The sequence below is a fragment of the Dunckerocampus dactyliophorus genome, chromosome 16, assembly GCF_027744805.1.
Source record: "Dunckerocampus dactyliophorus isolate RoL2022-P2 chromosome 16, RoL_Ddac_1.1, whole genome shotgun sequence".
NCBI classification, from domain to species: domain Eukaryota; kingdom Metazoa; phylum Chordata; class Actinopteri; order Syngnathiformes; family Syngnathidae; genus Dunckerocampus; species Dunckerocampus dactyliophorus.
In genome coordinates, this window is record NC_072834.1 from 11,375,116 (window position 1) to 11,402,662 (window position 27,547).

General features: G+C 42.6%; 2 protein-coding genes across 3 annotated transcripts; one reads left to right on the forward strand and one right to left on the reverse strand.

Annotated features, from left to right (window-relative positions):
• Positions 1 to 1,312: 1,312 nt before the first annotated feature.
• On the forward strand, positions 1,313 to 12,534 carry gltpd2b (glycolipid transfer protein domain containing 2b). Its single transcript, XM_054755167.1, has 4 exons — positions 1,313 to 1,854; positions 5,756 to 5,814; positions 5,974 to 6,152; positions 6,228 to 12,534. The coding sequence occupies exons 1-4, from the start codon at positions 1,785 to 1,787 to the stop codon at positions 6,832 to 6,834; spliced, it is 915 nt and encodes a 304-aa protein (XP_054611142.1). The 5' UTR covers positions 1,313 to 1,784; the 3' UTR covers positions 6,835 to 12,534.
• On the reverse strand, positions 10,097 to 25,754 carry atp1b2b (ATPase Na+/K+ transporting subunit beta 2b). 2 transcript variants are annotated; one of them, XM_054755168.1, is made up of 8 exons: positions 25,386 to 25,754; positions 16,577 to 16,705; positions 16,371 to 16,478; positions 16,026 to 16,231; positions 15,811 to 15,870; positions 15,694 to 15,720; positions 13,345 to 13,440; positions 10,097 to 13,244 (listed from the first exon to the last, which is right to left on the reverse strand). In XM_054755168.1, the coding sequence occupies exons 1-8, from the start codon at positions 25,474 to 25,476 to the stop codon at positions 13,077 to 13,079; spliced, it is 885 nt and encodes a 294-aa protein (XP_054611143.1). In that variant the 5' UTR covers positions 25,477 to 25,754; the 3' UTR covers positions 10,097 to 13,076. The 2 variants fall into 2 exon arrangements, with proteins under 2 accessions (XP_054611143.1, XP_054611144.1); XM_054755169.1 differs by lacking the exon at positions 15,694 to 15,720.
• Between the last annotated feature and the right edge of the window lie 1,793 nt (positions 25,755 to 27,547).

The following is a 27,547-nucleotide window of genomic DNA, read 5'->3' on the forward strand; positions in this document are numbered from 1 at the left end:
TAGTACGATCAGCGTAACAATGTTCATAATAATAACAATGTCGCTTTAGCTTGGTTATGATATAAATGGAGCGTTGTTGGCGCTTTATGGAGTTTATTTCAGAAGGCTTTATAAGCACAATATGTGTTTCCCATTACGTGCAGCAATGAGCTGTCTCTTTTTTATCTGTTATTATATCATTAGAATGCACAGAAAAGAGAAAGACATACTGTATGTGTTCATGTCTCACACAAGGATTGTGGATGATCGGCAAAATTCCCCCAAAAAGTGCAGTTTTCCTTTAACCCAAACAGCAAGTCACTTGTGGTACAGTGTGGTTGAATGTTTTGAAACTGGAGATGTTTTTCCCACTTGAGCAATGCTGTGCCGCCACAGGGTGGTGTAAAATTTGGTTGGGGGATTTACAGTGTCTCACAATGATGAAATGTCTCTTTCTTGCTCTAGTGAACCCCCATACATAAACATATCCGCACAGCACAGTGCATTGAGGCCACATGTTTAAACCCAGCAGCTTTGCGCAATGGCAAACTGTGCTACAGCAGGAATAGCTGACTGCTTTCCAGCTCTGGAATAAAGCATGTTTATTGCATTAGGACATAAATCACAGAGTCAGTGCTTTGTCGACTTGGGTCTTCTTAGCGGGTCACATGTTTTCCGCTGGGATTCAGTCGCCCCTCGTCCATTACCGCCTGCTTCAGATGGGATCATCCATTGGTTGCAGGGAATAAAAGGCGCATGACCAGCCCCTCCCAGCCAAGTAATGAATGCTTTTACTTCTTACCCGCTCCTCCGCTGAGAAATACCATTGTAAAGTCCCTCACATGTGGTTCTGCTTGAGTGTTTAGAGTTCAATGTCTGTTCATGTTCCCCCAAGTTGAGAATTTCCTGTGATTATCACAGGGAGATGATAGCTGGAGGAACATGTTGGGAGATATCCTTCTAAATCCACATTCAGTTGCACCCAAGATGTCTAATATTTGACTAGCTTCATTGATAGCTTTGCTGCTTATCATACCAGTCCTTGAGGCATTGATAAATGTGGACCTCTGTAACCTCAGCTTGACCAATAGAGAGACTTACACCGGCTTCTTGTGACATTAACAGACAAATAAAGATGAAAAGCATCCTGTTACATGTTTCCTGTTGGATTTAAAACCTTCATGGTTTCCACCTTATAATATATGGTGGAGGATATCGTGCTCTTAATGGTCCGTGTGTGAATAGGTGAGGAGGGAAGAAACAGAAAGCGAGGGAGAATAGGGAGGGCGTTGGTGGGAGGGGAAAACATAGTGTTTGCTCAAGCTGACTGGGAATATAGCACATGCACAGCAGGAGATGCATGTGGAGGAAGAAGAAGAAAAAGAAGAAGAGGGGTTACTGGCGGACACGCTGCGTTGGCTCTGCTTTATCAGCCAACCACTGCTGATCTCCGGCTGATCTCTGGACCCTCACACGTTAAGCAACAGCAGCCTGAGAGATCAGTTAGACACAAAGGCAGGCAGGGGAGGACACGGGAGGAGTGAGAAGAAAAAGCAACTGCAGCTCGTGGAGGTTCACATCTTTGAGGTACAATGGTGGAAGCAACTTTTGATGCGAGGGGTTGGGGTGGAGAATGAAAGATTTAAGGGCAAAGGGGTGGGCTGGTGGGCTTCACAGGGAAGGGGTCTGGCCGAGAAAGTAATTGTGGTGACAGGCAGTGCAAGGGACAAGGACTCATGTGAGACCCAGAGGATTTAGAAGATAAAATACACAGCAGCAAGGTGGCAGCAAAAGTGGACTTCAACATGGGTGTGAAGCGCAAGGCAGCCGCAGCTATCTTAGTCCTGCTGCTCTTCCTCGGCTCCCTCTGGCTTCGTGAGTAATTTTTTTCTCTGTCTCTCTCTCTCTGTGTGTATATGTGTTGTACAATTAATCCATACAACCTCTCCCTTGCTGGGAATGTATGTGGTCTGATCAGGAATGTGTCACATGTCGTGCCGTGGCTGCACAGCCAGCATGGCCAATACACGTGCTCACGACATAACACATTTCATTGAAATAAGCTTTTATTTGACTTGGCAGGCTATGTGAATGAATTATGTATCACACAGCCAATTACTTTGGGCAGCTAAATGGAAATAGAATATAATGAAGTAGAAGCATGAGATTTCTCCCGGCCAATCAGCAAACACATGCCATGATAACAATTAAAAATAATTGAAACTTGTGTTGTTTGAATGGTATACTTGATTATAGTTGATGATACAGCGGTCGCTCGGTTTTTGTTATTAATTTGTTCCAAAAGGTTTGATGAAAAGTGAAATGTACAAAAACTGAGGCAATTTTTCCCGTACGAAATAATGCAAATCCAATGAATCAATCAGACACCCAAAAATATTAACCAAAATAAATTTGATAGAGAATAAGGATAGTTTTACATGCAGAAAATAATGGCAAATAATTATAAATGACGAATGGATGGAACTTATTGTTGATGCGGACTTCCAGTACGTCCTGGTGAAATAGAATTCAACAACGTTTCTTATCCTTATTATCAAATTGCTGGCACTCACAACTTTTTTTGGCCCCATGGAGGATCATATTTAGTAGGCATGCTTAATAAAAAATGTATAGAAAGTAAGTCAGCAAATGTGTTTGGGCACTCAGTTTTGCGGTACGATACAGTACAGGGCGAATGGACTCGTCTGTTATGCGCAATACTGTATGAAAACCGAGACAGTGAACAAAAACCGAGGCAAAATTTTGGGGGAAAATTTTCAACAAAATCCAAATCATACAAAACCTGAGGCATACAGAAACCGAGGTTTGACTGTAGGACTATTTAGCTGTTTATGTTTGTCATTTGACAAATAAATAACACTAAAATTTTTGCTTTAAATAGAAAAAAGTAAAATATTTCTATTTATTTTTTATGACAGGTGGTCTAATACATTTGTTAAGCACTATCTCTACATTTAGATAAGGTTTGCTGAGAGGTTCTTGTTACGTACAGTATAAGTTTTAATGACACAGACAATGTTTTGGTACACCAACGCCATCCATGATATATACAAAGTTTAACATGACTGTGAATGTTTGTGTCTGGTCCTGAAAGAGAGCTACATACTGTAGATCTGTCTACATCTATGATTAAATACCCTATAAAAGGTTATAATTACTTTTTATGTACAGGTGTGAGTCATATTGGACTAGCCTATGTCAATATTATATGGTGACAATACAGTTTAAAGGTGAGAAAAGCTGAGAAATAATTAACTTAAGGCTCCTTTTAATCTCTGTGTCAACACAGACCTTGTGACCTCTTGTCACAACACTTCACTTTGTGTGACAAGTGTCATGCTGAAGTTAGCCTGATGGTGGAATGTCAGCAGACAAAGCAGCCCAGCAGTGTGACAGGAAGCTCAGGAGATGAGGCTAAGAGGAGGCTGATCCTTTTCGGGGTGTGGGTGGCTGGGCTGCTGAGGTCGCCCACGGAATTGTGACTCAAAGGCTGCTTTTGTGGCTTTAGGTGTTGCAAAAATGCCAATCCTACCCACGGACCCAACTTCTCCCTCCTAGAAGTTGCTCAAGAACACTGGAATATTGTGCATTTTACACACAACACTCAATTAGGGTTTTATGCTGCCAATATGGATACCGATCATCCATGATTGAAATCAGCCGATACCGATGCTGAAACAGATCACGTGTAAATTTTTAAATGTACTATTGGCTATATCAGGTGTACCAACATTTGTTTTTACTTTTACAAAATGAAAATGGCCAAGAGCTACTCATTTTTGAAACATTTATTTCCATATCTTATTTCAACCCAAACAAAGAGAATATGCTTGTTTTACCAGAACATTAACAAAATGTTGGTAACCACAATTCACATTTTGTATTTCAGAATGCAATTCTTTCTAGTGTTCTCACATTATTAACTGAAAATCTGACCTAAAAGCAGACTTGCAGGCGCCTCACGTGGTCGTGGGGGACTCCCTGGGAGGCGCCCTGGTGCCCACGGGCACCATCCACGTTGGTGACCCCTGGGCTATATGATATGAAAGGGGAACCATAAAATTTAGACAAAAACATATTTGACTTACTTTTTCAAAATCACTGGTGAAACTTAGAGGACCTGGCAGCTTCTTTAAGGAGAATTTGGATGAGAGATCAGCTTGATTGCGCTCCGGCAGGACCCCCAGGCAGTCAGATGTATCCAATCACTTTTCGGGCTGTCCGCCTCATGGACGCCACACACCGGAGGAGACGGGCAGCTGCGGTTGGCGGGGCTCATCGCCGGCGCGCGGCTGTGTAAGACAAGCTGAAAACTCAATCATTTACATTTTGTACTGTTGAATCTTAAGGAGGTTCTATGCAGAGCTTCAAAATGTAAAAAAGAAGAAATTGGAGTGAGACAAACACATTTTTGCGTTAGCAATTTCTTTCAAACAAGCATTAAGGTGAAACAGGCTGTTCATCCACTGATCAAAACTTTAAAACCACAGCCTTTAAAGCCAAAATCTTGGCAAAAATGTGGATTCAGTGTCATTTTCTGTCAGGTATTCACACTGTCATGATCTCTTGATGGCAAAGGCAAAAAAGCTTTCTCTCTTTTAACACGGTTGGATTGTTGAGATGCATTAACAAGGCCTGTGGCAGCGAGCCATTGCTGCTGAGTAAGACAGTCTTTTCAAACTTCTTAAAAGATCCTGAGAGTTATGGAACAAAAATGTCACTGGCCCTGAGCAAGAGGATCCGATTGGCTGTCTGTCCTTTAAGACACGGGACGATCCTTGGCCCAAATGTAGGTTATTACTGGTGCCAAGTGCAGTCTAATAACCATTGGATGAGATCTGCGAAATAAGGCCGATAATAACAAAAATTGTCCTCAAAGGCCTCGTCTCCTTCAACATCACAAAATTGCCCATTTGCAATTTGCACAAAACATGGGACACTGAAAGGTGGAAGAAAGTTTTATTCTCTGAGGAGAAAAAATGGAACCTTGACTCTCCTGATGGCTTCCAAAGATACTGGCATGACAAGGAGATCCCACCTGAGATGTTTTCCACATGTCACAGTGGACGGGGCGCCATCAGGATCTGGGGTGCTTTTTCCTTCAATAGAACAATGGAGCTTCAGGTTGTGCAGGGGCGTCAAACGGCAGCTGGCTATGTGCGTCCCTCATGACTGAAGGCCCAGTCTTTGTGGTAATGACTTCCTCCAGAGGAACAACGTCACTCTTTTGGACCATCCTGTGTGTTCCCCTGGTCTAAACCCATTTGAGAACATTTGAGGATGGATTGCAAGGGAAGTTTACAAAAATGGACATCAGTTCCAGATCAGGTCTAGCAATGAGGTCTAATAATCTGATAAGTACACTGCATGTATATTTTTATTCATTTATTGTAAGAGCAGATGGCTACATTGTCAAGGTCATAGTATATCATTATTATTCTTAATAATATTATTATAATTTCTTTTTGAATCATTGGATCACATTTTTATTCATTTATTCTTTTATAATCTTTTGTCTTTACATCACATTAAAGCCAGCATGAATTTCTGAATGTCTGCAGTGTGTCAGGATAACATCAATATCCATGTTCTTTACATGACAGTGACGTTTGTTAAGGAGTCATCATATCAGGATACTACTGTATATGTATGATAAAAGTAATAAATAATTACTGCAGTTATAGTTAAATTACTCTTGCTGTCGCTGTTATTATCAGAGGTAAAAAAAAACAAGATGTTCTTTCTTTTAAAACAGATGGAAGTTTGGATTACCACTGGGATGCTTGTCTAAAAGGTTACAATCAAGTGAATGATGTAAGTTGCCATCCTGTATAGTTCCATATTTATAGTTCCATCCAAACAATTTGCATTATTCTGGCCTGTAAGTTGATGATTGGAGTGAACTGAAGTCTCTCTTTGTCCCGCGTCACTGACCCGTGCCTACTGTACTTCCCAACCCCCTCTTCTGTTCAGCTTTACCAGCTGTCTAACAGCAGTGCCCCCGACGGGTCCAGGGGCCCTCAAGTCCTGGAGGTGTGCCCCGGTCAGACTTTCCAGGTGTCACTGCTGCTCAACCACCTGCTGGCGTCCCCGGCTTTCACCTCCGACGTGCTGCTACAGCCTTATCTGTCCAGCTGGGATGAGCTTGTAAAGTATGAGCTTCAGATAAAAAGCTGTTCATAAAGAATGACTTCATTGATGATTATGATTCATTCGGTGTCCTCTAGGTTTATGGATTCTCTGGGCCCCATGGTTGGCCTTATTTCTAAAGAGATAGTGACCAAGACGTCTATTATCCGTGAGCTGGCCCTTCTAGCTGAGGCCAGCCCTGAAGCAGAGGTGAATCCAGATGTCAATTCTGCGGGGCCTGAGCCTGAGGTGAACACTTTGGACCCCTCACATCATTCTGGTGCTTACCACTCAGTACGCTCCATGATCTGGTTGGAGCTGAAGCGAGACTTGGTGGACTTCCACCACCAGACGGACTCCGGATGCAGAACTCTTCTCCGCCTGCACCGAGCTCTGCTTTGGTTGAAGCTCTTTCTGGAGAAGCTGGCTGAGATCCCAGTGGCCGGCCGGCTCAGGAGCCCCTCGGAGCTGTGTCGCGAGGCCTACAAGAGCACCCTGGCCAACCACCACTCTTGGTTCGTGCGCCGGGCCGCTGAGCTCGCCTTCATCGCCTTGCCGGAGAGGGGATTCTTCTTTAGGTTGGTGTGTGTGCAGAACCAGGAGGAGCTGAGCACAGTGCTGGGCCGGGTGACCCGGGCCATCGGGGTGGTTTATGACAGGACGCAAAAAGCCCTGGAGGAGAATGGCATGCTGGATTTGCCATGAGATAGAAGCCTTCATTGTTCAACACTGTGCATTCCTGGGCATCAAAACTAGTCAATGTGTGAATGAACACACAGTACTAACTCTCAAACTCACAAATGCCGTATTTCCCTACCAAAGGGCAGTCCGTTTGTTGGTGATTATACCATATTGACCCAAATTTAAGACAGTAGTTCCCTAGAAAGGCATCAAAAAGACAAGTCATCTTTCCAGGCACAAACCAGCTTTTTCTTCCTGTCAGTCACACACACCAGCAAACAACAGAGGAGGAGTTATGATGATGAGGTGATCAGTGAAGCAGAGTACTCAAACAACTTTCAAGCTGCTCAGAACTATGATGTGATTTTTTTTTAAATTGTAGTCTACCCGTTATTTCACTGATGAGAAAACTCCTCCCTTTTTTTGGAATGTGTCTTATATTTATATATTTTTGTCCTATATTTGGGTCAATACAGTCGGAGGTGTTTTTAAGGCAGCTAATGATGCAACTGACCTTGTGGGTTCGGAAAGGGAAGACAATGCGGAAGTGCCTTACACTTGCATTCATTCGGATGGCCAGCAGGTGGCAAACTCCAATTTGAATGGCTTCACTTAACTTACCATCCCTCAACAAACATCACTAATGAGCAGGTGGTTTTCAAAGTGGGTGGCACCAGAAGACGTCAGGAAAGGTGCAACAGATTGAGAAAAATAAAGAAAAACATCTTTTTCCAACCTGCTAAGCTAAATCCAGTTATGTTTTTAAGGCTAAATGAGTAGATTTTGGGCTCCGAAGTTGGGAGAGTAAACAGAGTCGGAGGGAGGAGTGGACTGGGACAAAAATTTGGGTTCAGAGTGTGATTTTATTCTCTAAGTGGAACTCCATGCGTGCATCACTGCCGTGGTGTGCATCCTTTGCACATTTGCAGAGAATGCGCCCCATTGCATTGTGGGACCCTATGCACAGCGCAGGCTCTGCATGTAGGATTGTGCCATCTCACCCCTCTTTGGTATTGTCAGTTAGTCATCATAGTTAGCAAGGCAAGGCGCAGCAATAAATAAATAAACAGCTGCCATTACGACTGGCTCACCAGGATAACTCCTGCTACTCCCGATTGGCCAATCTGTCCCTGGTCTGAGCAGAAAACTTCACAAAATATGCTCCAGAAAAGCCGTTTCTGGGTAACAGGGGCGACCCCAGCTGTATTATGTTCCCAAAGGTAGGCTCATTTGAAACCCTCTAACATAAGATGCCTGCTGATTGCTTGAAGTCCCGTAAAGCATGACGTTAACTCTGTACTCTTACTGATTGTAAAGGAAGTGGCTACTGTATATTCACGTGGCAAAAATGATTTTTTCATGCAATAAGGAGCCGTGCATGGGAAACTTCCCATTCCGGCTATTTTTCCGTACCCTCACCTTAACACTTCTAACAGTGCAGAATTGCAATGAAGAGAGCCTTAAACTTACAGAATCCTGTGCCTGCTGTCAACCTGTCCATGTGCTGTGTTATAAATAAATGGAACAAAGACGAAGAAAGGTACAACAATGCAAAATAGACACAATGACAAGACACTATTTAAGGAAGAATCTAATCGTTGACCTAAGATGCCTGTTTAATGGTGTAAGAGTTAGTGCACTACCTCAGAAATACTTAATGAACTATGAACGTATTAGCGCTGGGACCTGTTTGATTCGAAGAGTGTTCTATGCTGGACAAATATGGTGCTTCATTCGATATGATGGGAGGCACGGATGTGTCAGTATTACTTGACAGGTTTTCCACTGTGCAAATCTCTCCATGCAAATAAAGCTGCCTGTTTCTTAACAAGAGAGCGTTCGTTCATCTGGACTGTAATTTACTGTGACGCAGCGGCGCTTTCACCCAAACAGTGCACTTCTCTTGACGAGATTATTTTAGGCACACAAATACCTCTAATGCCAGGTAATCCCGCCTGTCTCTCTTTTCCTGCTCTCGCTTTCCAAGAAGACAGTGACGTGGCAGACAAAGGTGACGAGAGATAAGAGGAGACGTGCAATAAGACTTTGGAAGTGGACGCACTCACCTGTTTGTCACACAGCAGAATTCAAGATTGGTATGCTTACATGTTGGGTCAGTCATAGATTGTGAACATGCATCTACAGAAAAAGTTAGCTGTGTTAAGGATCGGAAAGGTTGACAGGCCCTCTATATATTCTAAAAATCCAATCAATTCATTATCAATGAGGTATATTATTAGATATTACACTACTTTGCTTTGTTGCCGGGCCGCATGGTGGCCTAGTCAGGAGATTGGGGGTTTGTATCTCCTCAGGAGCATCTCTGTGTGGAGTTGGCATGTTCTCGCCATGCGTTCTTACCACATTACAAAAATATGCATGCTAGGTTAATTGCATGAATGAAGTTGTCCATAGGTATGAATGTGAGTGTGAATGGTTGTTTGTCTATATGTGCCCTGCGATTGGCTGGCGACCAGTCCAGGGTGTACCCCGCCTCTCGTCCAAAGATATGGATGATACCCGTGACCCTAATGAGGACGGTATAGAAAATAGATGGATGCTTTGACACCTTCGGATTGTAAATATGCTGTGAGAGGGGAGTAAAGCATCTTTCTTTACCACTTGTAATCTGATACACCACCTCAGGAGGAATCACTCTGAGTCCCACGCAGTTAGCGTACATGCAGCAAAATAAGAAGTGACCCAAGCTTCACACTTTGCACTTTGTAATTATACGGACGTTTGGTGCCGCATAGAAATGTGCAGCTTTCCAAACCCTGTCAGTTATTAAAACTAGTCAGAGATGAGGTTATTTTGGTTACCTATTGTGATTTTGAATGACTATTTGGTTGAGACTAAATTAGGAAGGTACTTTTTCTATAACTTACGTTGCATATTGTAGTATTTGTCTTATTTTGTACAAACAGTGTTTATTTGTGAGATGCATCCAGTGGCATCACAGTAAAACAAGCACAATGTGTTCATTGCTTGACAGTTTGAGGGCTGTCAGTATCGATATCGGTAATGAAGTGCTGGACAATATGGGTATATTGGATATTGGTAAGAAAGCCAATGTAGAGCAACTCTAATTTTGAATACACAAAATGTACCAGCCCCCGTCCTTTCATTTTTCTGCATGCAATTAGTGGAAAAAGTTCGGCCTGCCTTAATGGCTCACACTAATACAATGAAACTACTAACCACTGCTATTGTGTGCTTTGACTTGTCAGTTCATAAATAAGAACATAAATGGTAATTGACACTTAAAAGAAGCAGAGGCTTTGAGTTTTGGTTCCTTAAATGACATTTATTAATTTCTCTATCTTGTTTTGCAGTAAACATGAGCAAAAATATACATACAGTAAGAGCATAAAATAAAGATCCAGGGTAGATTTATCATCCGTTTGGGCAGCAAACTGATCTGATCCTCCCTTTGTACCACATTCATGATTAGGATTTGATATATGTCGGTATAGGGTAGGGTGTTATTTTATTTGATATATTTTAATAACATGATTTGTGTACTTCCATCAATACTTTTGGTCAGAACACACTGTGCCGTTTTTTGGGAAACGTTGACACACACCATCACGTCGCATTCATTGCAAACCTGAAAAGCTTTCATAAGGGGAAAGAGTGGAGATGTCACAAAGTAAAGAAAACGAACGAGAAAGCCTCGTCAACCAAGCGGTTACATTTGATAAAACGATGATGAAAACCTGCCGTGTACCTCAGCTGACGTGATACAATCCCGGCCGATACGTTCTCTAGTCTTTACAACAAAAATTGCGATTAAAAATAATCAGTCACAAACGATACATGACTTCTATTCTTCCATGAAAAGCTGTCTCTCACTTGTTTTTTTGTTGTTGTTTTTTTTAACGCCTCGTTTTGTCACACCCTTTTTCCATAAATACACCACACAGCCACACGAGAAAGAAATATATTGCTTTGCGAGGACATCTCCAAATTATCACAGAGGAAGATTGATAAAAGGAGATACTGTCAGAGGATCAATTACAGTATATTCCTGGACACTGGCAACAACATGTTCTGTCCACCAGGAGGCACTGTTATGTCTTTGAGAAACATATTCCTTTTGTGCGTATTATATAACCGTAGGCCTTTTTATAACATTGCTTTATGCAGCCACAGGATCCTACACTGTCTCTGCATTTCTTGGTGAAATCACATTTTTCACTCTAATGTAGATCTTTGGTTGAAGACTTCATATGCAAATGGCTAAAGCAGGAGCTGTTTTGCAATTGAACAGCTCTAGGATGAATTATAACGTAATATTCAGGATTAAATGCCGGGACAAACAAACAAAATGAATGAATGGTCCTTGTTTCACGTCTGTTTCGGATACGGTGACCATGCGAAGGAGGAAGAGCAACAAAGTAGGGCAAAGAAGTTCAGCGTGCAGGGCTGTGGATTAGCCCACCAGATTAAGAGATTAGAGTGAAATTAAGTAAGTGTTGCAGCCGAGGAGTGTGCTTGTGAATGGAGTGGAAAAAAACAGAAAGCAGGAAAAAGATTCTCTGGATTGCCTGAGTTTGAATTACTCTTGCGTTGTCGACCCACACCGATCAGTCAGAGCACATCGTTAGCACCACACACATGCTTGCAGATTGTGCTGTCTAACTGGTCACAACGTAAACACCGAATACCGCAGCAAAAATGCGCGACAAAAATGAAATTGTGGTTTTTAAAATCAGCCCCTCCTCCAGTCCAGTTGTATTCATTTGAGCCTATCCACGAACAGTTCAAGTGCACAAAACCCTACTATGACCACTTCCTGCGAATAAATTCAAGTCAGCCCCCTCCCCCAAAAAAGCACAGCAAGTGCAAATCAATACAAAACATACAATGTCATCCATTTCTGAAGTCTGATAAATCAATGCAACACAAGCAAAAACGTCTAAAGATGTCACTATAACCACAAATGCCTCCTAGTGACCGGGCGTAAATTAGTTAATTGATTGTTTCAGCTAACTGTAAACTCAATGGGGATAAAAATAATTACCTCTCACACAGTTCAGGGAGGGGTGAGGGTGGAAGACCATGTAGCATGTTGAATATGCAGGATTAGCCTGCCTTAAACAACGAGATCGAGCATTCATAATGTATGCTTCTTAGTGAGTATTGCACAATGTATGCAATTTCCCGACCTACGGAATGAAGTGTGTCATTGGATTGATCGTACGCGCATTCAAGCCACCAACACGCTTAAAGGTTCGGGCTAGGAGCCTATCTTTGTGTTTGTAATACACGCCGACTGTGCGCGTGCGTAATGTTTCGTAGATTACATGGCGGTCCCTCCTGGTGGTCAGCGCTTTCACAGAACCTTTTTTTTTTTTTAACCACACTGCGCAAAGAGCTGGGACATTTTGGGGGCGGCCTCCTGCCCTCATAGCACACTAAAGACAATACACACATGCAAAATGGCTTCATCTCGGCATCCATCCATCAATATATATGCTGTTGGATTCATCTTTTGAGTGCAACTGATTAGGTATATGGATTAGGGATGGGCATTATAATTGATTGTTAAGAATTCAGTGGAATGCTGGTTAATCATGGAGTGCACTACTTGGCTGCAACCAGCGGAGGCGCTGTTGTTTCTGTCTCAAGAAGCAGAGCAAAGAAGACATGCAGACACTTTACTTAGTATTTCCTACCATCTCAAATGGATAAAAGTTTTAAAAAAACAAAAAAAAACAATGAATCGATAATTGAGTAATCATTCCCCCCATAGTGGATTCATGAAATGTATTTATTTCAAATGCCCATCCCTATTACGGCGAGGTTATGATATTGTGTAAATAAAAACTATATAAACATTTTGTAGTGGTGTGTATCACATATAGAGGAACGCTCTATACTGAGGCAGCAGGACAGGAGCAGCAATAGTGTTAACGTTACTGGTCCTTGCAAACTTTAAAAACACACGTTTATATCCGTCACGTCCCCTACTTTGTTTGTCATGCAGTATAAATAGACGTCACCTCAAATTAATTTACAGAAACAAATTTTGTCCCCAAGCTCACAGACAGAAATAATGACAGGATTCCCACCCTTTATTCGTGCATTTTCTCATCATCGCACACCCGCACACACAATGTCTGCACCCGTCATGTATTTTTTTTGGACAGATGGGTTGTAAACAAAAAGCCACGAAGGGTGGGAATGCTGCGATTTGTTTCTGTGCGTGTGTCCATGTTGCAGAGCATAAGGTGTTCGGAGGAGGAAAAAGGCTTTGAAACCTAGTTAATGGTGTTGATCCTCAGCTTGAAAGACACTCGCCCGGCAAACTTGTCTCTTTCGCTGCCGGTGGGAATGTTGTTGGAGTTGATCTTGCACTCGATGTTGACGTCCTCGTTGACGGTGATGTTAAGGAACTTGACGGCAACCAAAGGCTGCGAGTAGTTCACCTGGGAAAAAACACAAAACAGACAAAATCCACTTTTTGAACACAGGAGCTCGTTCAGGTCAGGACGAGAAGCTGCTCGGGTTCAGACGAAGCAATCTTACCTGAGCTTTCTTGCCATAGTAAGGGTAGTACATGAGGTTGAACGTGCCGTTGGAAGGGAAGTACTTCAACTGTCCAATTTTGTCAGTGTCTTCTCTCTGTGGGGGTGAAACAATTTCATCTGTTATGGCCTAAAAATGCCTCGTTTATGTCGGCGAGGGAGGAGGTGAGCCTCATTAATCTCCTTCGTTTCTGCAAATCTAATTAGCCGGCGTGCCTACCCTGTGGTGGTTTTAGCGATGGGCCGCATAGGCAATTGCCCAGGGCGGCATTCTCTAGGGAGCGCCGCAAGGATGAGGGGAAAACACCATGTCACCATGTCTTGTGTGTGTGTGTGGTGATGGCACCGTCAGCGAGATAGTGGTTGGAGTTGATGACCCTCTGCTCTTTTGTGTTGGCTGAGTTAAAGTACGGCGGAACCTCAGTTTTCGTACACCGTGGGCTACGTTCACACTGCAGGTCAATTCCGATTCCTTTGCTCTTATGTGATCCAAAAATGATTTTTTAAAAGCGTCAGCGAAGCTGCTCACATCACCCACCACTCCTGGCTCCGACAACCGCCCACACGCTCCTCAGAGCAGACGTCACAGCATGTTCACCACAAAATACCATAGCCAAAAGTCTTGCCCGCTTCCTTCTTAATCTCCTACGTGGAATCATTTGGTTAAGAAAATGTCGACTCCCGTTGCACAGAATCTCTGAAAATTGCCGCAAACGCGCCGAGGACTGCACAAACTGGGGCAAACAAAAGGCAACGCGTGTAACGTCACGATCTGCGTGAGCGTCACTTCCCGGTCGCATCGTGTTTTCTTTCACAAGTCGCATTTTGCGGTAATGTGAAAGATGGAGCAACATTCCAACTGTAGCCTCCTGGAAACACTGGCAACAAGCAAACCCAGACCAATTTTTGTTGTGATTAACAAGAATGGGACAGCTACTCTTTACTGAGTCCTTTTTTGAACATTACATTTTTATTTTAGGGGAGTTTCAGGGGGTAAGCATCCAGGGTAAACTACTGATCAGTTGATGAACGGCTTGTTTAACGCTTGTTTCCAATAAATTGCTTAATCAAAATGTTTTTGTCTTATTCCCATTTCTACTTAGACCCTCCTTAACATCCAACAGTGCAAAATGTAAATTCTTGCAATTTTTCAACTGGTCTTAAAAATGTTCACCAGGAGTGCATATAAAGAAATGCAAAATGTCAAATCAATATATTACGGTATGTATCATACGCATATATCTGTATACTATTAATCATGTATGTACATTTGTTAAATGTTGTTTTGTATATTATATATACTGTATATATTTTTCTGTGACCTTTTGATGCATCAAAACGGAGCTGTAATGTACAAGTGCTGCTGGCCAGCGTCCGCTCTCTCGAAGACAGGATGGACGAGCTGCAAGCAAGGATTGCAGCTCTACGTGAGGTCGGAGAGCGCTGTGTGCTCGCGGAGGCCTGGCTGGACGGAAGATATACCGCACTCGGCGGTCCGGTTGGGGACATTTGCCGCTTGGCGAGGAGATCGGACTTCAGCGTCTTGTGGACAAAGAGCCTCGGGGACTGTTCTCCCCGAATGTTACCAGCATGTAGGCTTTCCCACGAGGGCAAATAGCATCCTTACCAAGTCTACAGCAACATGAAAGGTGCTTTGAAGGCTGTTCCAAGTCCCCATTTTGGAAAAGCTAATGTCTCTTCTGTTGTTGTTGCTTAATTTATTGGTAGTAATGTTTCTTCTGTTCTTATTCTTATTTTCTTGTGTTTTTCTTTCTTTCTTTCTTGGGAGAATGAACAGAACAAGAATTTCATTGCACAGCAGAACTACCTGTTTTACTGTGCATGTGACAATAAAACTCTTGAATCTTGAAGTGGCAAATGTATTGTACTGTAGAATATACTGTATACTGTATATACTGTATATACTGTATACACTGTTCACAACATCAAAGTGCACCTGCACATAAAGTTACAGTCGTTGTAACAGTAGTTATAGTTTGGACTGACCTGTGATGAGGAGCGGTTTTGGGTGTTTAGTTATGACACAACTAAGTGCAAACTACAACCACAATAATAATAATAATAACAACAATGACATCATAATAATTACAGTACTGTACAGTACAATTAAGGGCAGATTTGTTTGCATTGGATGTCATTACATTGTGCGGGTGTACCTAATGAAGTGTCCGGTCCATTTACAGTACTGATGTTGTCATTTGATTTGCACCTGTGCTGTGATGAAAGGTGTCACCAGTACTCCAGTCACATGGCTAAAGAAACAACGGCTACAGGCTACTCCTACATTACTGTACTATTGGACTCTACGCTATACAGCAGCCATCCTTACCCATTCATCCTTGCCAACTTTATATCTCTGAGAGTGATGACCAAAGAAAGAAATGCATGGAGTTGAAACGGTGTCATGGTGATGAGCAAACAGGAGGATGGTTATTTTTTCGGTTACCTTTGCACCACAGGTGACATAAGGAGCCTGGCCATCCTTCCCTGGCAGCATCCCAATCACCTAAAGGGAAAGAAAGGCATCACTCCTACTTTACGAGGAACTCAACAATCCTTTTTTAAGTAGGATTCCTCCCCCCTTCATTCCCGTTTTCTCTCAGGCAGGTACCCCATGTCTCCTAGCAACACCATCCATTTGCTTCCCCTCCTCGTTCATACCCGATTCATCTTGATGATGATGCACGGCTTGCCCTCCTGGTATCCATAGTAACGGTCAGTCATTCCCGAGCACTCCCCCAGAAGGCTGCGTTGGAATTGACAGGAGCGCTTGGGGTTGTTCTTCACATCGCCGCTGTCCTCCTGCAGGAAGTACTGGTCCGGTTTACATTCATCGTTTTTCTGGGCCTGGATGGTGTTGTTGTAGGCTGCAGGGAAGAAAGTAAGGGCGGGGCTTAAAATGGGTTCGTAGGGGCTTATCACGCAAAGCAACGTCCTTTGCACTGACGACATAAATTATGAAAGCTTGTGGGGTAATCTGCAACAGCAAGCATTTCTCAGACATACGTTCCAAGAACTTGTCCAGGGCCTGAGCATACATGTCCCAGCTCTCTGTGTTCTGGATGTTGTAGACAATCTCAAAGGTCTCATCGGCTTTGGGTCTAATCACCATGCCTGCGAGTGCCAGAGGGAAAGCGGAGAGATCACAACACTGCGCCACAGACCGTGACCTGTGCTCGTGTGCCTCTTAAGTCCTGGTTACAATGCAGCACCTGGTGTGGAGAGCCTGTCCTGCCAGGTCGGCTTGTGGTCATCCAAGGTCTGCAGCATGACGTACATGGTGAGAGCAAACAAGCCGGCCAGGAAGATGTAGAAGACTAAATAGAAGAGAAGGATGAGACCTGTGGATGAAGAAAGAGTGTGGTCAGGGATGGAGGCATACAACAAATGAAGAAAAGAACCCATTCAACCAGTTCGAATGCAAGAGTCTAACATCGTGATGCTCACTATTAAGCTCACTATTCCGCATATAAGACGACCCCTCTCTTTCAATACCTTACTTATCATTTTTTCCACAATCAATAAACTAACAACTGGTAGGCTACAATAAAAATGGACACCGTATTTCTTAGCTACTTCACAGTTGTTTGACGACTCTGCTTCATTTATCACAATTATCTTCAAATTATCGTCATTAATAGGGTTGGGGCCGATCCGATCCAGTATCGGTATTGAGTTCTGATCCCAGCGTAATTCACGTCACGATTTCCGATCCACGAGCCATGCCTGTGCTTTAATGTTTGCAGCAAACATAAGTAGAAGAATATCAGCAAACACGGCCAAAGTGCTGCCTGACACGTTCACGTCGGACATCGCGTACTCTGAACATTACACAAAACCCTCCGGCTCACTACAATATCGTACTGGCCTGTAGAGTCAAGAATAATGATACTGTAGCAACCCAGAAGTTATGTGTTTTTTTTCCAGAGTTCTGTGCTGTCGGACTGTCTGCGAAGCTGTGAACGCATCATCTACATGCGTGGAGACGGCGACGTTTGCTGATATTCCTCCAGCTATATTTGGTGATATACTTTTGCCATGGTTGCGTATTAAAGCAAACAGAACTCCGGTATTGAAATTTTATCGGTATCGGCAGATATCCAAATTCAGGTGTCAGGATCGGAAGTGAAAAAATGTCAATCGGTGCATCATAACTCCTCCTCTGCTGTTTGCTAACATGCCCAACCATTGACACATATTTTTTCCAGTGTCCAGCTGAGTCTCTTCAAGTCACTGTTTGTGAGTGACAGAAAGAAAAGCTCTGTCTCGCTTGTTTGTTTTTATGGTACTTCATTTTAGACAATCTTCAGATCAATATGACTTTTGGGAGCAACAAAGTACGTACCCGATCCTAACTGCTGACACTTCAGTCAGATTGTGACATGCGAATCTGTGCGTATGTCTGAACTATCCTGTTTCCTACTCGAAACATGTACTGTACCTCCAAGATCGGGGTTTTTCTCTATTTTGAATTACATCAAGGACAAGAAAAAGCTGTTGCTTCATCCCTATGCTGCTCACAGCCACTAGGGGGCATATTTTCACGGTATCTGATATACTTGGTTGTATTAATTTCTTTTGTTTCTTTTCAGTTCAATGACAAGCATGCGGCCCCTCTATTTTTAGTCCGGTTTGTCTTCAGTCTTTACAGCTTAAGCTTAACGCATGACGGATGCAGGCATTCCCAACTGGTTGGGTCACGGGCCAGTTTTCAGTGGGTTGCGGGTCATAATCTTTTATCACTTTTATTCTGAAGGGGATTTTTTATGCAGCAGGGTGTCGTCTTTTAACATTTCTATGGGTGGCAACAACACTTTCTGAAACCCGCTGTCATAAAAGAAGAGCGGTGACATTTGAAAGTAGTCTACTGTCATGAAGATGTTGAATGTGCCATCCTTGTCTCTTGTTGAGCCTTAGAAAGATTTCGCCTGTAAGTATTTTACGCTTATTACGTGTCAGATGTTGTGCATCATGGGATCCGTTCAAACTGCAGGTCAATTCCAATTTTTTCAAAAGCAACCCAGGCCTCTTTGGTATGTGGTAATAAACTCAATAAGTATGTTCGGGTCGCAAAAAGCCGACCTGTAAGTCATCGAAAGGCGTGTTTTGCCCTGTGAGAGTTGGGGAAAGGTACTCACAGATGGAGGCAAAAGTTCTTCTTGCCATGCAAAAATGATTTGAAAAATCTGTGTCAGTGAAGCGGTTGACGTCAATGTCCCACGTCAATGATTTCTCACGCACACTCTCCTCAGAACAGGAGCAAGAAAGTACCCCACACACTGCCCATACCCAACAGTCTTTCCCTCTTCCTTCTCAATCTCTTACGCAAAATAATTTGGTTAAAAAATGTTGACTCCGGTTGCACAAAACCCTTGAAACTGCCACAACTGTGCCAGGACCGAAACCATAAATTGGGGTTTACTCCCGTAAACACACGGCCCTTGACGTCTTGTTTTGTGCACATTGCGTTCACGTTTACAATTCACATTGTTTTGGTAATGTGAACGACTACATCAATTAGCATCAAGCTAGCGCATTTGTTGAAATGCATCTTGTTTATGTCGAATGCCCCAGAGAAATGGTTTTGTATCTTATGTAAGTTATAATTGACCGTTGGTTTAGAGACCCGACGTTAACGGGAGCAAAATAGGCACTCTTTGTTAAACAGTGCCAAGCAGTCAGTCGGAATGAAAAATAAAAACAACCAATAATGATAAGATGAGAGAAATATTGTTATTTGTCCACTAACTGTATTGTCAATGTATTTTCCGTAACATTTTCACCAGTAAGAATCGCTGAATCTGCTCATTTCCTGGTCCTGAGGCTGCCGCGAGCGTGCCTGCTTACCGTCGCACTACACTGTCCACTGAGCGTCTGCCACTTTCTTTTTGTCAGCATGTTGCCGCTAATATAATGTTGCAAAAACATGTATTCTACACCATGACTTTCTACAGCATGTGCAATGTCTTTCATATAAGTGCGACGTCATTATTCTTGCTAATCGTGCAATAAAACACGTAGAAATGTCATACGAGAGGCACTTGCAGTACCGCTGCATCCTGAAGGGGTCGGGCGCGTGTCAGCTGGAAGGTGCTGGTCACCGCCGGAGGAAAAGCCAGCGTTTTTTTTATGAATGAATGAATTTGACTGCCAAGATGGAGGATTACAAACCCAAGCTCACCAGGAGGAGATGAGACTTTTACAACAAAGTATCAAAACTTTTCCCAGAGCAGGAAAGGCTGCGCTGACTTTGTATACAGACAAAAAGGTAAGAAACAAATGTTTGCAGTGAATAAAAATGTTTCCATTGCTTGTCATTGAGGGGCGGGTCCTGCAGCGCCACTGCATTAGACAGCTCTTTCTACCTTGACATAATGTTTGTGCACTCCACTTCATCCTTAGTCATGCATGTTGCTATGTGAGTAAATAACCCTGTGCGGCTGCTAAGTAATCAAAAAAAAATAAAATCAATTCATATTTTCCTTTCCCAGGAGGCCGGTAACTCCTCACGCTTCATTCTATTTGCAACATCTGGCTGCCGAACCCCAGCTGTTTATCAGTCCGTGAATATCACTAATCACTTCAATTAGCAAAAACCTCATAAAAGAGAGGTTGTTGGTCCCGTGGCACGAAACGGTCTTAATTAAATATCCAATGGCCGCTCTCCGCCCACTTGACTACAGGAGGTATTTTAATTAATTAAAACACTGCAAGGGAGACTATGGTGATAGAGTTGCATCATCACCATCATCATCATCTATCTGCTTAGCTATCTTTTAGCACCACAGGGGCGCGTATTTGATTGATGGGACTTGCTGTGATGTATTTCTTTCAGCATCGAAATCCAGCAATCTGCAACTGTATGTTGGTGTTTCTACTCAATAGAGCTACATAGAGGAGCCTAATATAACTCTCGGGACGGTGCTCTGTCCGTCTATCATCTTTCCGAGTCCACCTTGCCTGTGTCATCCCTGCCGAGAGTATTAAATATAGCATCTTCTATGACACATCCCCCATTTTCGGCATCAACACCTGGGGCCTGTGCAGGGTAGCAGCTGAGCGCCCTGACCCCTGTGCCTCTGCTGGATGCCCCCCAGCATGAAGGCTGCATCTGCATCGCTTCACTGGAATCCACAACAAACGTCAAGGGAAAGATGCTCCACAGGGGGGTGTATTTTTTTTTATTATATACAGTGGAGCTCCACTATTCACTGGGGGTTGCATTCCAAGACCACCTGCCACTGGTGAGTAGTTGATACGCCCATGAAAATGTCTATTTTTAACACGCGACTTCCTCCGATGTCTGATCAACATTTGCAATAAAAGCGACTGTTGAGATTATATTCAGCAGATTACATTCAGCGCCATCACCTGTGATACAATCCAGGTTTAAGGCCTAAATGTGCCTCACGCGCTTATTCAACGCATTTAAAGTATAAAATGTAGAAGTATTCACCGCTATTGGACGGTAATGTGAGATGATCCGTCAACAGATGGAATCAGAGTCACAGTGCAGCCTTGAGCGCTACAGCAGGGGTGTCCAAAGCGTGGCCCGGAGGCCATTTGTGGATCATGGCTGTTTTTTCATTAGCCAGGCACATTCTAAAAATATAATATAACAATAAAACTTAAAAAAAAAAAAAACACTACAGAAAAATGGAAACATTTGCAGTAATTCTACAAGAATAAAGTCAAAATATAAGTGAACATGACATGTCATCTAATAAAAAAATGTTTTATTTTAGAGGAATATTATGAGGAAAAATAACGTCGTTTTAGTTGCATAAAGTTGAAATGTTCAAGAAATAAGACGTTATTTCTTTAAAGTTATAATATTATTAAAGCCACACAAAATAACGAATAAAGCTGTAATTTTTGAAAAATTACATTGCAGAAAAAGTTATCAGAGAATTCATTCAAAAATATAATGGACATAAATAACTATGATGAAAGTTGAAATTGTTGGAAAATTAAAAACAACAGCAGCAGTCAGAGGTCAAAATATTATGAGAAAAAAGTCGTATTCTAACAAGAAAAATGTTTGCAATTTTACAAGAATAAACATGTAATATTATGAGGTGAAATATTAAAGAAAAATCTCTTAGAACTTTAAAAATAATATTATGGGGAAAAATTAATAAATAAATGAAGTTGTCATTTTTGGATCAATGGGTTGGGGAAAAGTCCTAAAATTGCGAGAAGGAAATTTATGAAGATTATTTAAGGAAAAAGTTTTTTTAAATTGAAAATGCGAAGACAAAGGTGATAAGAATAATACGCTGTTTCACCTTCTTTTCAACTTAGCATATGCTTTACAAAATATCAAAGTGGCCCTTGCATCCTCCCTCGCTGGAAAGCGTTTGGACACCCCTGCCCAAGAGGCTAGCAGGCTAGGCCGCATCTCCATCAGCCACACTGCCTACGTTGTCATTCCAGTAACACTTGAAAACCACATCATCGTTCAAGTTTTGAGGCTGGATTGCCTGTCGAAGCTGATTATTCCGGAGCCAAACAAACTTCTGGTTCTTAGGGCACACGACGATGGCGCATTCAAGGGCCGCAAAACAAAGTGTGTAATCTCAAAGTATGAAAAACATTATCAGTGAAGCATAAAGACATAAAATCTGCTTTTTAAACCTGTATTATCACGTATTTAGAAATGATTACAGACTCATGGTGAAAGAAATGTGTTTTCTGTGGGGAAAAAGCCCAAATTTCACGAACAACCCACTGGATATCAGATTACACGTGGAATGACTTGCACTGGGGGTTTTTAATGCGTTGACTGGCAAATGCAGACTGACGCAAACTCATTCAATATAAACAGATGAAGCGGGAGTGACCGAGTGTTTAAGTGATTTGCTGTCATTCAATGGTGATAACCACAAATATGACACCACCCCAGGGAGACTGCATGCGGGGGGTCAAGTGTCTGTGTCCCACCCCCCCCGCCTCCCCAGCAGAGAAGGTGTTGGGTTTACAGTCAATAGCTCGATAGCGGAGGGTCTAGTTTTCAGTCGGCAGTTGAAAGCGAAGAACACAGGGTTTGTTTACAATCCAGGAAGGAGCTTTAACAATCAAACGGTGGGTGGTGAATTTGGTGATCAAACAAAGTGAAAGCTTTGAGGTGTGTTTAGGAGCAGCTGCATTATTTTAGTCCTCGTTGGATAATGCGCATGTCCTTGTCTGCTCTGTTTCGGGTGGGGAGGAGCTGCAGAACACAAATAGACAAAAGCGGCCGCAGCAATAAAGCATCAACAACAAATGTTCTCAATTAAGTCTGTATAGAAAATGTGCCGTTTTTTTTCCTCGCTGTAACACACGATCGTGCATGGAAAAGGGGTATGATCATCAAATCACATCATCGCACGGAGAAAGGGTACGATGATGTGTTAAAGAAGCTCTGCTTCTTCCGACTCCTTTTCGGAGATGTTGTATTGTATCTGTTAGTCGGTGTAACCCACAGGTTCTCCATTTATTTTTCTGTTTTCTGTCATGCCAACCTAGGGGACAGAAATGCCCCCCATCCCGATTTGAAAGACTACTAGGAAACTGGAGTATTAATTTACTTTTCTGTACAAACCACTGTATGAGTTGCTGGCACCAGCAAGATATAAAGTATACTATCTAGTATATACAGTAGTAGATAGTATAGTATAGTATAGTGCCCCCTGTCTCTCACATACCCCGCCGCGTCTCCATGGGGGGCCTGCCCCACTATTTGAGAAGCACTGATGTAACCTGTTCGAAACTAGAGATGTCCGATAATATTGGCCGATATTGTTTTTTCTGCCTATAACGGTCCGCCGTGTGAAATGAGTTCCACGTTTTGCATTGGGCTGTAAATATGCAATTTGCAATGAAAGTGCTGTTTATGCGAGGGGGGAGGTAAGGCGTCGTCCTCTCATACTTCTATTCTAACGTGTTTCCTTATGCTGCATTCAAGCGTGATGCGCTGAATGAGCCCAGTTTATGATTTCACTGATCGTATTAGTCCAGACATTCATGCTTTGTTACTTTGTATACAGATGTTTGTGATGCGGACAAATGTGCAGCTTTCTTCTTTGTATCGTTGCCAGCATTATGTCATTGGATTCTAATTTGTGCATTTCTTAAGACTAGCCTGTCTTACTTGTCGATAGTACGACAACATGCTGTGTTAGTTGACGGCTGGGAGAGGTGTGGACTCGTGACTTGGACTCGAGTCACAATTTTTCACGACTTTGGACAATATCATCTGGACTGACTCGAGGGTGACTCAGACTTTAGTTTGATGACTTGAAAATACTTGAGATTGTCATAGAATGCGCTGGGTCAAATATGTCCCCACTCAAAGTGATCGTTATTATTTTATTTCCAGCAAGACAACATATTTGCATCTTTTAACGTCCAGTCAGGTTTAAGAACAAACAACAAACGTGCGGGTTACATTTCTGTGCGCTGACTAAATCCCGAATGCTACGTCAGCACACTTTTTCTGTGACTAAGCCTTGTCAGACTGGTCTTATTTTACTTCAGAAATAAAACAATTCAAATACATTCATGGGATTTGTCAAATGTCACAGATTGATTGATTGATTGATTGAAGAGTTTTATTGTCATATGCACAGTAAAACAGGCAGTTCTACTATGCAATGAAATTCTTATTCTGTTCATTCTTGCTACATTGTTAAAATGTCCTTTTATTTGGGACACTTATGGGCTTGGGAATCGACTCAAAAAGTGTAAAGCCTATGACTTGGGACTTGACTGGAGACACGACTTGCTCCCGCCTGTGACAATTGGTCATGACTACTTCGTTACGACAAGATGTTCAAAATAAAAATGTCACTTCCTATCATCTACATTGCATAGTGCAGTATTTGTCTTATTTTGCACAAACAGTGTTTATTTGTGGCATCGCAGTAAAACAAAACTCGTCACACGGGATGTGACCTGACGTTACTCGGAGGGATGAGCTTGTATCGGCATCAGAAATGAAGCGCTGGACAGTATCGGTGTACGTATTGGTTATCGGTAAGAAAGCTAATAAAACAAAACTATTATTGCCGCATGCTTGTCCTGTACGACAGCCAAACTGGGAAGAAGAGACTGTGCACACATGGTTGGGAGCGTGCAACAAGGTGAAAAGCCAAGTCTCGCTGCGCTCCATGTACAGTACAGTAGTAGCTCACTACAGAAATAGCCCAATTAGGCGGCCTTAAGAGAGCACAGCTTAAAAAGGCCATCAGACCTTAAAGCACCTGGGACACACTGAGCTGGATTAACTGGCACAGCGCTGGAGGATTCCAACAAAACGGAAGCTACAGTCAATGATTCCTGCAAGAATAGAACTGACGGTGAATCGGGTTTCCGAGCAAGGAATCAGTGCGACTTCCAATATGTGACTTAGAATGCCCTTCTTTTAAAAGGAAATCCTGAAATGCCTTTTCCATAACAGCTAATGAAGTCATTAGATTAGGTTTAAATCCCTCACTCATGTACTCACTGGGCTGGGCCAGGGTGGAGGTGATACAAATAGCATTTGACCCTCGGCTTTACCAGATTATAATGTTCCAATGTCATTACAATGTAGCGGTAGTCCAAGGACTTTTAAAAAAATAGATAAAATCACTCGCACATATTTGAATGACATGTCAAGCCTGAGTGTGTCCAACTTGGGCTAAAAGAGAGTGTTCCCCCACTGGAGGATGACGTGCACTCTTTGCATCAAGCCTGAAACGTGTTCCCGACCAAGCTAAACCTAGCCCGTCTCATGTGAATATTGCCAAATGTAGCACCATATGCCTCCACCCTTATGCTGAGCGCATTGCGCAATGGAAGTGGGGCCATCAATTCATAAATAAATAAATCGAGCAGGAGAGGGAGCGATAATATCCGCCGGCTTCTGCAAGGCGAGGTGTCGCATTGAGCAGCTGAAGGAGGCACAATAAAAGCAGCAGAAAGCCCTCAGAGGCAAGAAGATGTTAAAAGGCTCCATGTTTGCTGCAATGCTGTACAGTATCGCTGGACACTACTCACCCCAGCTGCTGGCCGTCCTGCCCAGAAACTCCCTCGTCCTGGGGTTCCATAGAAACTCCTTCCACTCGCTTTTTTCTCCATCCTTTGCCATTATGTCATACAAGATCAGCCTCCTTTAAGAAAACCTGAAATTAAATGCAGCCTGTGGAGAAGAGAGAGAGGATGGAGCCCTTTTTCTCGGAGTGATGGAGGAGCTCAAATCGGAGAAAACAAAAAGAAAAGCCTATCTGAGGATGGAGAAGGGGAGACTAAAAGTAGGAGGTAAGAGTAAGAGGTCCGAGTGAGTGCCCTCCCCCCAGCTCTTGTCTTCATGCCGCAGAGTTTTGATGAGTGCTGCAGAAATCTAGTGATACTGCGGTAAAGCGCACCCCCGCCCTCTCTCAACCTCCATCCGCTTTCATCAGGCTGTTCCCTCTCTCCCTCCCTCCCTCCCTCCGCTGCAGCCACAGCCAATCATCTGCACCCCCTTCTCCTTTCTACCCCCTCCCCGTCCTCTTCACTGGCCCGCAAAGTGAAACTCAAGCCTGGAAGAGAATGGCGTCCTGTACGGGCATGGCTGATTGGCTCCAACATCTCATACGTCATCACGGTGAAAGAAGGGAAATTATGACATATACTGTATCCTGTTTACATGAATCAATAAAAGCCCGTCCAGCGCCGTGTATATTTTGTACTTCATACAGAGTGAAAGGTCCACTTCCAAATCAGTCTACAGTGTGTGCAAGTTGTGGCAGGACAAGAAGCAACAGTGTGGGTTAAGTCATTTATATTTAATACAGAGTGCAGTCGATGCCGTTTTCCATTTTCCAATATGCCATTTCTATTTAATACAGAGGGATAAAGAGTCTTTCATAAATTCATGTTTATCAATAAATGTGTTTCGTAGTAATTATTTTGCCAGTGGTGACCGTACCCCGCCACAACCAGCAATTTTCTGTTTTCCGATGTGTCATTTATATTTAATACAGAGTAAAGATTGAATTTAAAACAAATGTTTATCGATATACTTGTCGTATGTTCCTTCATGTCAGTGGTGACTCTGTATCGGGGCAGTACATCCAGCACTCAACGCTCTATTTTCATTTTCCATCTAGTTTATATTTAATACAGAGTAATATGGAGTCTTTTTTCAAATTAATGTTTATGGATAAATGTGTCTCATAATCCCTGTTTTCCCATTTTTCGATATACAATTTATATTTAATACAGAGTGAAGAGGTCATTTCCAAACTAACGTTTACAAACAAACGTTTCTCATATTTCTTAAAGTTGCTGATGATGTTATTAGGGGCAGTGCCCCACCATATTCAGCCAGCGCCACTGTTTTTCCATTTTCCAATATATCATGTATATTTAACACACAGCAAAGAGTCCAGTACCCATAGCCGCGCCTCTCTACACACTGAACACGCGCTGTGCGTAGGGCCCCACCATCCATGGGGTCCACATTTTTGTGCAAGGGGGTGCATTCTCGACAAATGCGCAAAAGATGCACATCGCATGAGGCATGTAGCACCAAGTCAGCCTGAGGCAGTGCAGGAAAAAAAGAGACAATCTATGACTACGAGAATAAGAATATGAAAATAAAATGGCAGAATTCACCTGCTCACCTGTCAGCCCCTGGTGGTGTAATGGTACAGCTGCTGCCTTTTCTATCAGCCTATTAGATGTGCTTTCATACTATACGTACTAAGTAAGTTATGCTATAATTGAGCCCTATGAAATCCGCCTAGCAACAAATGATCCGGCAAGTGTGTGACATGACCAGGAATCTTAATTAACAAATTAAAATATCATTTTTCAAAAATATTAAAAATCAATTCAGTTGTGAAGTTGATAATCAACTATCACGGTGTAAACTTTGTATGAAATTATCGATCTTTGTGTTTCAGTATAAATATGGGATTTAACTGATCTCTTTTCATTTCCAGTGTTCATCCTCAAATAATGACAGGATTATTCCCGGCTGGAAGAAGAAGGGGGAGGGAGGAGCTGAATGCGAGCCCAAATGTGTAGCTGCACCCACGGGATTGGACGACCTTTAAACTCAGCGTGCTAGTGGGGGGAAAAAAACAGGTCAGGTGCATTTTCCCTGTATTATTTATTATTTAATAAAAAAAATAGTGATGACAGAAACTACAAATATGAACGCTGTTCTTGGA